Below are 14,571 nucleotides of genomic sequence, written 5' to 3'. Positions count from 1 at the left end.
TTTAAGTGTCACATGGTATAACCACTGCTTTAGATATACTGAGGAAAAGACACGCTGATAAGAGCCTGGAGGAAGCCATGGTGCTTTTTATTCTATCACAAGTTCTCTGAAAAGAAGACACAGCTGCTAGAAAGTGTTTTCATGCTGATTAAAAAAACATGTTGCATCTTAGCCTACTTTTTATTTTGAGCAAAGATGTTCACTTTTACTTTTTGATTATATTTGGCAAATTTCAGTTTCCATTAAAAACAAATAAGTAAATGAAATGAATGTAATTCACTGAAATCACAAAAACGAAAGACTTAAGAAACTGAAACCAGCTTGTGTTTATCTTCGGAAGAGTCTCAGTGCAGGAACTTAACCAGCGGTTTTCCAAAGAGATTCCATAATAAATCCTGTGGAATTATACTTTAAGCTTAAGTCACTTACCAGAGCTTAAGAGAAGCAGAGAGATATATGTCAAGAGAGTGACATGAAGGAATGCAGGACTGGGTCTTTTAGCTATTGTGTCTTAATACAATATGTGACTTCCTTCAGTGCCAAACACTACAAACAAACACATGCACCTATATTTGAGAGTTGAATAGCAGGCAGCGAGGCACCAGGCCCACTTCCTCTGGAGATGTAGAAGGAGGAGAGGGAGCGAGAGGGGGAGAGAGTGAGAGAGAGAGAGGGAGAGAGAGAGGGGGGTATAAACTACAGCTTCACACACATTTCATTTCAGTTCAGATCTCTCTGGACACAAATTGCTCCAAACTGCTGGATTGACTCCTTTTTCAATCCCCTGAATCAACTTGACCTTCTCCGTCGATCCGTCTTTGTGTCAGTCTCAACCTGTCTGTCCTGAAGTTTGTCGGGTTCATCAAATTCACGCTGACATTCAGTGACTGAGGCTGAGCAGGAACGCTCACACTCACAGCTGGAGAGTGGCCGTCATTCATCACAGATCATCTGAATACGTGCATCTGTCAGCTGTTAAATCTGCTGCTCCTACATCCTGAGGATCAACTCTGAAGAGGAGGAGTGCCTGGCTTACTAGCACCTCACCAACAAGAAGAAAGCATCCATCAGTTTAACTTCAGTCTACAATCATCAGGCTATCACTGGATTAGAAGTTTCCTTTCTCTGTATCCTAAATCAGGTAAAGTATCTGTATGTGGCAGAGTTTTAGTGCAACATGTTTACAGTATGGCTAATGTCTTCATTTTAAGATTAAGATGTTAAATATTTAATTAATATCAAAAGTGTAAGCATCTTTTTCTGTTTTTATGCATTCCAGTGTTAATAATGACCACATCAGTGCTAAAAATGACCACAAAACAGCATTTTCAGACCGCAAAACCTTAAATAAGATCACAAAGAAGTGCCAGAAATAAAAGGTGTGTGTGTGTGTGTGTGTGTGTGTGTGTGTGTGTGTGTGTGTGTGTGTGTGTGTGTGTGTGTGTGTGTGTGTGTGTGCATGCCAGTGTGCATAAAGATAGAGAAATCTTTGAGTAAATTCTAAAATAATTAACAAATTAAACTTCTTTTGTTACTTGAGTTTGGAATTTAGTTTGTCTCTAAATGAACGCCCATGATGTTGATGGATGTGGCAGAATTTTATCACGTTGACCTGTTAATACTTTCTATTCAGCTTATTATCGCATTGAAAACATCCTCATGTCTGACCGATGTCAATGATTCATCATTTATTATTGTAAACCAGCTCGAGAAAGAGGGGGCCTTTGTATTTGTGTGTTTGTGTGTGTGTGTCTGTGTGCCCATTATCAAGACAGGATGCAGAACAATACTGACTCCACATATACACACCCAGTCTCTCTCTCTCTCACACACACAAAGAGAAACACACATGCATGCAAAGGTCAAGAGAAAGTCTATACAAGGAAGTAATATTGTTATTAATGATGCTGGGATCACTTGTGAAAGATATGAATGGGAGCACACAGACACACACAACACAGAGACACACACACATGGTTTGTTCGAAGCTTCTGGGCTTTACAAAAACAGGAAGGGATGGGCATTTAATAAATAAGTTGCCAAAAAAGTTGTAATCTGATTTTAAACTTTTTTTTCTGGTCAGATTTTTAAGTTCATCTTCGTTTCTCATCTGAAATTAGTGCTTCTTGCATAACAACACGTCTGAAATAGACTTTTAATACAAGTTTAATATGAGTTCCAAGTTAGGGACAAAAACAGTCACATTTGCCCACTGGTTCGAGAAATGACATCAATCAAATGACAGAAGGGTGAGAAATTTGGCATGTAAAGCAGTCCCACTCCACCCAGAAATGCTCTTTATTGTTCCCCCTGTTTTGGAAGTCTGTACAGAGTCTGGTACTCATCAGAATCACATTTTGTGTAACATCAGAATCCATAATCCAAATACCTAGGTATGTCGTCATCAGTTACCTTGTCTGTGTTTCCTTTTTATTATCTTGTCATGTATGTATCTACACATACATGTATTTAAATAACAAAGATAAATGCAAAATCTCCTCAAACTTTAAAAATTGTGACACAAAATCTCATCCCAGGCAGTCAAATACTGCCACGTGTAATGCAAAAATAATTTAACAAATAATGAAATGAATTACTTTCTCAAGTAACTAAGTAATGTACTCTATGTTACATGTTACTTTTAAGAAAAGTAAAAAGTAATGTGAAATGTTTAACTTTTTTTTAACCCCAACACACCCAGTTGAGTCCCAAGTGGGATAAATGTAGGTTTGCTCTGCGCCCACACAGCCCCACAGTTCACCCACACCTGCCCACTGTGGGGTCAAACAGGCATGTTTGCTAGCACATTCTTTATGATAAGGAATCACCATGAAGGAATAAATGACTCTTGAGGAGAAGATTAAATGAGGCTGAGAGAAGGTCACTGATTCAAAACCTCAGTAAAATAGAAGTTAAACTGGTTCTTATTGATATACTGCAAAATAACTCAAGAAGTGAAAGATATCAGGTCATATTCCAAGAATTTGAGAGTTTTGGTTTTTGTCTTTAAGGGTAAGTGCCTCTATTACGTAGAGACTTGAGTATTTAACAAGCAAAAGATTCTTGGTTCAAGCACAAGAGACATAAGACCTGATGGTTGTGTCAGGCCAGGTGCCTGGTGTGAAAATCTCCAGCATTGTGCATTGATGCACATTGTAAATGAGGGAGTGCTTAAAGGAAGCACAGATTTTAATCAACATTCCATACCAGCTGGTGACAGTAATGCAACATGGGGCATATGTGGGTCCTACACTCTTGATCCTGGTACTGGTATGGAATGTGTGTACTTCTGGGCTCCATACCATTCGGTCCAGATGCCTAGTCCCCTACACGCATTGGCATGGTACTGGGGCCCATAATGGACTGCCCACACTGGCCCCAAGGGGGCATGTTTGCTGGGAAGGAAGATTTGTATTCATACTGGTACAGACTCAACCAAACATAGGAACAGACTGGATGTGTGTGTGTGTGTGTGTGTGTGTGTGTGTGTGTGTGTGTGTGTGTGTGTGTGTGTGTGGTAGCAGTGTTTACAGTAGATCTCTAGTTTTCCTTCCCCAGTGACAGGCGGAGGGGGAGTGTGGGAACAGAGAGGAAGCTAAACTAAACCATGGGCACAGACATTTTTATTAATGGGGTCGTGGCCGGGCTGGAGAGAGGCTCACACATACACACACGAACACACACACACACGCACACACACCTACACACACACACACACACACACACAGCAACAGCCAGTCTATTCCTCAATGGTTTATCCACTCATCAACTAAGGTTTTTTGAGCAAGAGCATGGAAAAAAGATAATAATTGCACCAAATTTGGAATTTTAGAAGGTGCACTAATACTCCATGAATAGAAAACAAGGAGAAGCACACACAGTGAGATATTTTAAGTAACACAGTTTGCCCAATCCCCAAATGAAAGAAAATAATACCAGAAGAATAACCCCATCTTTTTCTCCCCAGCCAACCATAAAACATTGTGCATTAAAGGCAGCATGCATACAGCATAATCACTGTAGCTGGAGAATATTTCTAAATGTTTTGTGGTTAATCACGAATTCATGAGAAGTGCAAATGAATATCATACAAAGATATAAAACATTTTTTTAAAGATTGCCCCAAGTTATTCTCAAGATATGTGTTTAAATCAGCCCACCTGACCATAACATACATGACAAAATCTTCCACTGAAATATTTCAAGTCTTTTAGCTCTCCAGATTAAAACACTACAAAGTGATATTCTATTCTCAGTATTTCTCCTGGATGAATTATTTAAGTTGAAATATTTTGAAAAATATTTTAAATCCGCTTTATATACAGAACAAGGAAATGTATATATATATTGAATATAAGACTGTTATACTATAATTTTAGTCATTACATGGCATTCAGTTATGCGTTTCACATTTCTTCACATTCATAGCCCTAAAATCTATTTATAAACAAGATGAAATGTTTTTTTAAAGGAAGATTAAAAAATTGCGCCAAACAAATGTTAACAGTTGATGTTAATTTAATAGATTTTCATGCTTTTTTCTAAGCTAAAGACATTTTCTCACTTGTACATTCCCTGCTTTTGTTGAAAAGCATTCTCATGAAGTAATAAAAAAGAAGCTACATCTCCATAAATGTAGGAAGTCCTAAAATCTATTGAAAACATAAAATTCTGTCTGATTCAGGGAGGATTATTCTTGGTACCTCATAGATTTTTTATTAAACTTTGTTATAAAATTAGTTTGTAAGATGTGCCTGAATGCATCATGTGACCCACCTGTTACTCATGCAAACCTTCCCATGCTCTTTGTTGGTGTGTTCAGGTGGATATTGCCCAGCTCACAGTTTAGCAGTGAGTAAGGAATTTGAGTTGTAATCAGTCATGGCAGACTGGAGCCTACTGGGAAACTTCCTGGAGGAAGTACAGGAGCACTCTACCTCTGTTGGCAAGGTAACATGCAAACACAGACACGTATATGTACACACACATTGCATACTAACACACAAGACTGGTCCGACATCCTCTGTTCATGACAGACAAACATATACACTCAAAATAGAACATTCATGTATTTCTAAATCATCCTGTTTATTTTGTGTATCCCGACTCGTGGTTTGTGGTTTCAGAGTCTTGTAACACTAGAATGAAATATCATACAAACATCTGTTAGTTTAACCATTTGAAACTCAACTCAACAAGTCTTAAAAGAAACCAAAAACAAATAACTTCACTTTCAGAGATTTTATGGAACTAATGTTACTTACAACTGTAACGATAGTAACCTCTGGTTTTCAGTGCATGTCCATTGTTGTAAAATGTGTGCATGTACTGTGTGCGTCTTCTTTCTTCAGAGAAGCTAAGTAGTAGTAGTCCTCAAAGTAAGTTGTTTACAGAACTGTTGGCAAAGCTTAGGAATCCAGGAGCACAATTTATAAACCAAGATAACAAATTTAGACATGGCACAAGGTCAAGAGGACTGGAATTCACGTTCTTTGTGGGACTGTTTCTTTTAAATCTTTGTTTCACTCGCTTGGTTAGGTTTAGGAAATGATGACGCTCTTGGTTTTAAAACCCCCCCCCCAATAAACATTACATATCATTGAACTTGTGAGAAGGCTCAGTTTTCTAGTTTAGATTCTTTCTTAAATAACTAATTGTAATGGTCAATTCAATCAGTCAGCACTTTGTGTACTTTTTCTAAGGCATTTTTAAATCTGTTTAGAAGTACTACAAAGATAACCAGCTCCTAAAGTATGTAATAACTTTAGTTCAGGGTGGCCATGAAGTCAGTACTGGCAGACCAGCTATTCTCACTGCCAGCCAGCTGATGGCTCAGTTAGAAGTTGTCAAGGCATCCAACTGGCAAACCTCATACAGGGAAAACTATTTAAATGGCACTTTACAATCCAGCTAAACTCCGAGTCCTCCTTTCATGGTGCACCCGACCTAATCACTGACCTATTGTTCTCACTGCTCTGTGCAGGGTCTTGCTATTGCTCTCCCTGCTTGTCCATGGATGGAGGTGGAGTTTCCATAACATAAATATACTACCAAACACAAATAACTGCAGATGAAAATAACAATTTTCATTCATTATAGTGGCCCTCCCCTCTGGGCTGGAGTAACCTTTAAGAGCTGTTTATACCTTTATTGTTTTAAAAAGGGTAAAAATGGGAATGTCCACAGTCTAGACTTTGATTAAAGGATATTTTAATTGAAGCAATTCAGCAGAAACAAATAATTATAGTAACACTTAAATTACACTTGTCCAATTAACCTACTCTGAGCTAATGCTGATTTTGTTCTAATCTTTGGAAGAAGAAGAAGACTGGAGGTCATAATTGCTTCATGTTTTTTCTCCACAGGTGTGGCTGACCATCCTGTTTATCTTCCGAATCCTTGTTCTCGGGACAGCAGCTGAGTCATCGTGGGGAGATGAACAGGAAGATTTTAACTGTGACACTGAACAGCCAGGCTGTGAGAACGTCTGTTATGACCGAGCCTTCCCCATAGCACACATACGATACTGGGTAATGCATTGGCAGTCAAAGATTATCTTTTTGTTTTAACCAACTGAAATCAAAGATCATAAAGAAGTCAGCCAATCCATCTTAAAGCTTGACATTTTATTAGAAATATATTAGAGTTACTCTATCACATCAACCAAAAGAACTTCTTTATACCTGTTGATGATTTTTAAACATTTTCTAAAACTGTAAATACAATATGAACTCTAATTAGTCAGTTGGAATATATCTGTGTCTGTACATCCCTGTTCATTCATCAAACATTTCAGGCATCATACCATAAGTCTTTATGGTATGATGCATACCATAAAGACTTGAATGGTATGAAAGGTTAAGTTTCCAATTACAACGTAGGTTATAACATAGTCGTTGCAGTCGTTGAAGAAAAAGATTTAATTTTAAATCTATCACGTGTTAAGATTGGTTTGCCACCTTCCTTACAGCTATTTACTTCCATTTATTTCAGTGCAGTGTGAAAAATAAATTGCAGTCACTTGATGTCCTCAAGGGATTAATTATGGTGAAATGTTTCCATTTCATACAGGCTATTCAATGAGATTATCTATGCTTGCAGCCGAGAGCAAGGGCTGCTTCAAAAATGCCTCCCTGCAAATGAATCCTCCCCCCCCCACCCCCCCCCCACCCCACACACACACACAACAACAGTTCAGATCAAACAATAAAACTCTTTTCAAAATCTCAGAACCAAAAAAACACAGAAACTCATTTCCCAAGAAATGTGGCAACACTTTGGGTTGATGCATACCATAAAGACTTGAATGGTATGAAAGGTTGAGTTTCCAATTACAACGTAGGTTATAACATAGATTTCCAGGTCTATCAAGCTTAAATCTTTGCATTCTACTGCATTAGTCTGACCTAAATTTAACAGCTTCCTAGAAAATGAATAATCTTCAATGGTGGAAGTTAAACTCTTGCAGATATCAGATTAGTGAGTTAATCTTTTAATTTTGCGTCACTATCCTTTGTGTAAACCTAAAAAAATAAATGTTCAAGTAATATGTTCAAGCAAGCTCCAAAGCCTGCAGTGGCAGCTGCCCCAGTTTGTCCCCCTGAGTACAGACTAATACTCAGGACTGAGCCATAGCTTCAGTTCAAAAGCCCTATTTAAAAAGGAGAGCGCCACCTGTTGCTGTTCAAGCACTCAACTGCTAGTTGAGTCATTCTGTCAAAGACTGCAGGAAAATAGGATCCAAATGCATTCTCCAAATGAGACGGGTTTGAAGTGAGCAAAACCTTTATTGTGGCCGATAATAAAACAGATCATAATATAACAAAGTCCAGAAACACAGCAGACAACAGAAGGGAACACACTAGAAACTATAGACATGGGGGACGTGGAAAATGGGTAAAAAGAGACAGCTGAAATGAATCAGGAGGACTTGACACAAGGAAGTAAAATTAAAAGCAAGGAACAAGCAAGAACAGATTATCAGATAAAAGAAGATTTAAGGGGAAGAAAGAGAGAAACAAAGAACTAAGACACTAAGAAACATGGCAATCAATTATAACGGAGAACCAATTACAACATCAATTATGATTCTAAAGTTCATGAAAACACATAACTGGGCTAATGGGCCAGAACAATGACACATCTCTTGCTTTTCATACTTTCAATCACTGATGCCTGATCTGCTCTGGATGAGAGTTTCGTTGTTTCTCTCCCCACCTAAATTGTTTAAAGTATAAAGTCCTGGGAGTCCATACTGAGAAATATCTCACACTGCTGCAGATGAAAATAACAACTTTTGTTTTACTTTTGATTATAAATCTTATTCATGTCTTTCTAGGTGCTCCAAATTGTGTTTGTATCCACTCCCAGTCTGATCTACATGGGCCACGCTATGCACACTGTCCGCAGAGAGGAGAAAAGAAGGAACAGGGAGGAGGAGGGAAGAGAGGAGGGAGGGGGAGAAGAAGACCCAGGAGGAGGTGAAGGAGGAGGTGGAGGTGGAGAGAAACAAGAGAGGAAAGGGGAACGAGATGGAAATGAAAAAAATGAAAGTCACTCAGCAGGTCGAATTCGCCTGAGGGGAGCGCTGCTGCAGACATATGTTCTGAGTATACTGATACGCAGCATCATGGAGGTAAATGTCACCATTTCTGCCTTTAACTTAAACATAACTTGATAGCAGGTCAAGATTTCAAATCTGTCTAGTTCAAGCTCATGTCTGTCCTCCAAAGGCTGTAGGTGGGTCTGAAATGCCAAGAGAAGTAAATTAATGAAAAATTGCATTGCAGAGTTTGGACCAAATTGCTCATGAAAGTTTAGGATTTGTAAACATTAAAGGACTCGTATTTGTATTGTGCCTAAAACATGATGTCTACCTGTAAAAAAAACAACAAAAAAACCTGTCCTTCCATCCAGGTGGTGTTTCTGTGTCTTCAGTACTTCCTGTATGGAATCTTTCTCAATCCTCTGTACGTCTGCAAGGTAAAAATCAGACATAATTTTGATTTCTCTCTATGCTATTAACCACAATATTTGGGCCTATAACAGTAATTCTCTTGTTCCTTTGCTCTTTTAGGCATGGCCATGTCCACATCCAGTTAACTGCTATGTCTCCAGACCTACAGAAAAAAATGTCTTTATAGTGTTCATGTTGGTCGTGTCAGCTGTCTCTCTGGTCCTCAGTGTGCTTGAACTACATCACCTGGCATGGAAACATTGTTGCAGGTCAGAAATTCATTGTATAGTTTTTTAGTTAGAAAGGATTTTTACATGACGACATAGACGAACGAATTCAGAATATTCTTTTGAACTATGATGATAATTGATGATTATTTTTTTAGGTAATTAATGATTTGATTTAATGATTGTTATGTTTATTTCCTATTTAACTCATTCACTGCCATTGACGTCTATAGCCGTCAATGGCAGTGAATGAGTCAATGGGTTTAACTCATTCACTGCCAATGGCTGGCAGTGAATGAGTTAAGAAGCTTAAGGTTGATAAAGTTACTAAGACCTATTTGAGCATTTAGTCATTAACAAAGATGTAATTTGTTGCCAGTTTGCACAAACAAAAATAGTGGTGAATTATGTAACAGTTTATTTCATATCAGGTACGACTGTGTTAATCTGTTGTTTTGTGACCCCCAAAGTGGCCAGAAAAAAGTGGAGTTTTAACTAGACAAAACTCCACTAACTCCACTAAAACTCCACTAAAAATGAAAAAATAAAGGTGGCTTTTTTTCTGAAGAGTAAGAGTAAATACTGCAATGCGGTAATAATATCCTAATATGTTACTAGACACAGGTTATTCTCCTGTATTCAGTCTAAACCTGATTAAAGAAAGAGATAAAGATAACGATTGCTGATGATTCAGATTTTTGGTCAACAGTGAGACATATTCATATGGATTTTAAAGTCTTGTAAAATTAAACAATGCAACTTTCTCACGAAATTTCATTTCCCTCAAGAGATTCGATTCCAATAACAATTTTAAGCCTTCAGTGATTCAGATGTACTTCCTGGAATTTACCATTAGAACAAATGGAATGAGGAAAACAGGGAATGCTTTCCATTTTGTGGTAGTGAATTCTTAAAGAAGTGTTCACAGCGGGCAGCACGGTATGTTGTGGTTGGCAGCATAACTTGAAATCTTACATTTTCCCACTGGTTCACTCTGTTTATTGCAGGCGATTCTTGTGCTCTACAAAAGCCAACAAAGCAGCCAACACCTCTCTGAGCCGACAGCTCTCTTTGTCTCCTCCACCACCATCGACACCACCCCCAGATTTCAACCAGTGCGTGACTGGCTCCACACACTTCCTACCCCTCCCCTTCCCCAACCACCGACTAGCAAACCAACAAAACTCTGAAAACATGGCTACCGAGCAGAACAAAATGGCAGCAGCAGTGGAAGAGGTAAACTTCCTCCAAATGAGCTGCTATTCGCATGGATGGCAGAAGACCAATGACGGTCAGATCCAAGATGGGAGATACCTGAGACCCGATGCTAACTGCTATACCCCCGAGAGCAGGGACGTCGGCTGTGTTCAGATCCAAAATGGTGGCCCAGATGTGCTGCTGCATAAGGACAAGCGAAGATACAGCAAAGCCAGCGGAACGAGCAGCCGAACTAGAGCAGATGACCTCGCAGTTTAGAAAAAAAAAAAAAAAAATAGATAATAGATTTACAAACCTGCTGAAAAAAACCACACATGCATAAAAGACAATCTAAAGCTGAATAAGTCCGTTCACCTTAGCTTTCATAACATGATTCATTTTATCTAAGGAATTATGCAAATGATGACTAATTCCTTTTATCTTCTTCCTTCCAACATTATACGGCTCCTAATGACTTAAACCAGGGGTGTCAAACTCAAATACACAGTGGGCCAAAATTCAAAACTGGGACAAAGTCGCGGGCTAACGTTAATATTTATTGAAATATATTTGTTCCTCCAGATATAAGAATGAATCTTTTCTTATGGACAAGTTTAGCTGAAAAACTGAATATGGAACAAGCAAAGCTTAATACTAAACAATATATATATATTAGCTGTATAATGCCAGTAGGCCAGCTCTGATAGTAATTTGGTATGGCTTCGCGGGCCAAATGTAATTAGGCTGCGGGCCAAATTTGGCCCACGGGCCAGAGTTTGACACCTATGACTTAAACGATGGTCTTTACCCAACATCTGAGTAATCGCCCTGCACTAGGGATTGAACAACTGGGCAGCAATGTCTGGAGTTGTGGTGCTACACAGATTGCTAAATCCATCAAGAATAACTGGATTGTGGCTTCTTCTTGAACTGAAACAAACATGCACCTGAAGCTTGCACTGTTTATATGCTGAGACTTAAGTCACCAAAAAGGCCATAAAAGGTGAAAAAAAAACAAAGTTTGGGTGACACCATTGAGGGAGTCTGCACTGTAGAGCATAGATGTCTTATTCTTTTCTTTATTTACTGGTGTGACTCAGTTGGGCACAAATTAATTCATGACTTTAGTCACAAGAATGCTGACAAAGCCTTTTTTGAGAACAGCAGCAGTGACTGTATCTGAAAGCTTTTCAAAAACATGCTCTTTGTGAGGCTCCGGTCCATTCGCACCAGAACCTCTCGCCACAAGAACAGTTTCTTCCCCTCTGCTGTTGGACACATGAACAATAACCACATGACTGTCCCCGCCACTAACACATGACCCTACGCTGTGTCACTGCATCATTTCATGTCTGGCACTGATCACCACCTGCACTCATGTATATATCTTTCTACGTAGCACTCATAATTCTTATTCTCATGTATATATGTTTGGCACTGATCACCACCTGCACTCATGTATATATCTTTCTACGTAGCACTCATAATTCTTATTCTCATGTATATCTCATGCACATATCTTTCTTTCTACATAGCACTTTAATTCTTATTGTCTGCACTGAAGCACCGCAGCAATTTCCTAATGTTGTAAACCTCAACATCTGGCAATAAACCCATTCTGATTCTGATTCTGATTCTGATTTTATCTCCTGACTAACAGCAGCTTGTGCAGGCTAGAAGAGATCTGGTCCAAGTCACAGCTGCCTTAATAGTACTAATGTGTTTCAGGACCTTAAAAGGCCCAAATGGAAAAGCTAAAAAATGCACTAAAATCCTGACTGTGACGTATTTGTTATATTTCAAAGCCCAAAGAAAAAGGCATGAGGCACATTTATTTAAAGCTTTATTTTTAACATCATGTAAAGGCAAACACCTCTTAAATATATATTTTTCTGAGATTTTACTCCCAAAATTTGTCGCCTATCATTGACGATAAACTTAAGATAGAGATGAAGATTTCCTCCAATGCTAGTGCATTTACCTGCTTGCCAGGTATTTCACTTAAACCTATAACAAACTTACACTGTGTTTATTTCACTGTTACTTCTTCACATTTTTTTTTTGCAGAAATGTTTATTCTAGCTCACCTGCTCTATAATCAGTTGAATTTCGTTCTTACTAGGTGCCATTTGAATTAAATGAGACTTTAAAACAATACATTTACATTTCAGTATCACATAAATATTGCATGAGCAGTGTTTTTTATAGTTCTTGCTGGTTTGCAGTCCTTGAGTGTGCCCAGGAAATACAAAATTGAGCCTCATGTCTTTGGAAGTACCAGCACTGGACACACTGGGGACTTCTATGCTACCTGTAGACTGAGCCTAAACTCTGTGGCTTATTGGCTGGACTTATGACTGACTCATTTAACATTTTGCACTGGAAATTTACGATGTGATTTTGTGAAACCGCTTAAAAACATTTTGCTAAATTTTTTTCTTGTTTGAACTGCGCTCTGTTTTCAGCCACATTTGATACCATGTAGATTATCTTTTCACACCAGCATGTCTTTTATCATTTCTTCTCAAAGATTTCTTGCATTTCCTAAAATATGACAGTCTGGATGATACTGATGGGTTTCTAGTACATTATATTATGGTCATTTTAGCTATGAACACACATAGAATGAAGCATGGGACTACTACTATATCTAGCATAATGTATATGATGTGTTTTGTTTCAAATTGTTCGTAATGTCATTGGACACACACACAAAAAAGGTTGGGTATTAAGCAGTGACCAATGCTGTTAATGACAATTTAAATTTGTTTTATATTTATTATTACACTTGAATAATGTGAATGCTTTATACATTTTGAAAATAAATGCATCATATGCAAACCATTAGAGTTTGTGCTTGGAACCACAATAGCCAGAAACTGTTCGTGTTCATGCAGCAACTATGTGGACTAGTTCTGCAGGATATTATGTAGAAAGTTAAGACCTGTTTGCTACAAAGCATCATAGACTGTATATACAGGACACACATGATGCTTTCAGTCAGGAATGCAAATTGCAGCCTCAGAGTCTTTGAAGACTCAGAGTTGCTTGACATGTTGATTTTTTTTTTTTCTTAGAGCCATAGGCAGCCATATTTGGAGCTGGGAACATCCTGCATTCATAAACTGTACTGGTGCAACATGAAGACAGCAATATCTGCTGATTAGCGCTGAAATTAGAATTTCACTCACAGAATCTGAAGCACACACTTTTATCCCTCACAGCAGGCCATATTATTTGTCAGGTAATTCCATTGCATCTGCAAAAATGCTAACAAAAGCTACAATTAAAATATTAAGCCTTAAAAAAATCAGTGTTGTGAGTTGTAAAAGAAATCCAAGAAAGAAGGAGTTCTATGTAGAACGGTGGCTGTAAATATGTTTTTTTTTTTCGTTAATGTAAATTTGGTTATTTTAACATAGGCAATTTATTCATTTTTGAAGTCAGTCTCGAATAGACATTTAAGTAAATGGAGTTATTGGTACTTCCAGACCTCAAGGTCAATGTTTGTTCAATATCTCAAGCAACACATCACCACACATCTGTTGAGCTTCTGTAATAAAATTTAAATCAGCAGACAAGCAGAAAGAACAGAGTCATCTGAGCACCAAGGATTCCTGTGTTGTGTTGTTACTATGCAGGAAAAGTTAAATGTATAAATACACAAGTAAAGTATTTTAATAGTATCTAATAGTATACTTAGACTAGTCTATGTGTTTCTAACTGTAATTGCACTTAATACTGCTAAGTTCACACAAATTGATAATATGTGCACACAGTTTGCTTGGTAGAGAAATGACCAGTCATTATGACAGTGTAATCTATCTGCCATCATTATGGCACATGTTTTCACTTTGGGCCAGCAGACTTGATTTCTTCCCATGAAAGACAGAACAGTAACGATGGACAAAACAGGCATCAAGATACATGAGAAATGCTAGATAGTTTAAGGAAGGGGCACTTTTATACATTTGTCCTGATTCCCATGGCCAACTTCCAGCATGGACAGGAGCTGATTGGAAAATTTCCATTAAGGTCATTTAAGGTCCAGGAATGTTTGGGAACTGCAAAAAAGAAGAGCTTCATGTTTTCTTTTCCCCTCTCTTCTCTTGTCCCATCTGTGGCAGCCATGTTTAATCTGTGGTAAGTTGTTTAACTTCAAGATATCAAGGCTCAGCTTATTATCTAAAT

At 38.1% G+C, this 14,571-nt stretch overlaps 1 protein-coding gene across 1 annotated transcript; it reads left to right on the top strand.

The window, feature by feature from the left end:
- Positions 1–740: 740 nt before the first annotated feature.
- On the top strand, positions 741–11,926 carry LOC146619660 (gap junction alpha-5 protein-like). Its single transcript, XM_085369008.1, has 7 exons — positions 741–1,141; positions 4,823–4,950; positions 6,366–6,530; positions 8,339–8,635; positions 8,917–8,982; positions 9,077–9,225; positions 10,191–11,926. Exons 2-7 carry the CDS (start codon positions 4,882–4,884, stop codon positions 10,657–10,659), a joined length of 1,215 nt encoding a protein of 404 aa, XP_085225134.1. The 5' UTR covers positions 741–1,141; positions 4,823–4,881; the 3' UTR covers positions 10,660–11,926.
- Positions 11,927–14,571: the final 2,645 nt, after the last annotated feature.

The sequence above is a fragment of the Diplotaxodon limnothrissa genome, linkage group LG13, assembly GCF_057381915.1.
Source record: "Diplotaxodon limnothrissa isolate DT_005_m linkage group LG13, D_limnothrissa_male_GT1.1, whole genome shotgun sequence".
NCBI lineage: Eukaryota > Metazoa > Chordata > Actinopteri > Cichliformes > Cichlidae > Diplotaxodon > Diplotaxodon limnothrissa.
Note: the sequence above shows the minus strand (reverse complement) of the source record. Positions and strands in the feature narration are given on the sequence as shown.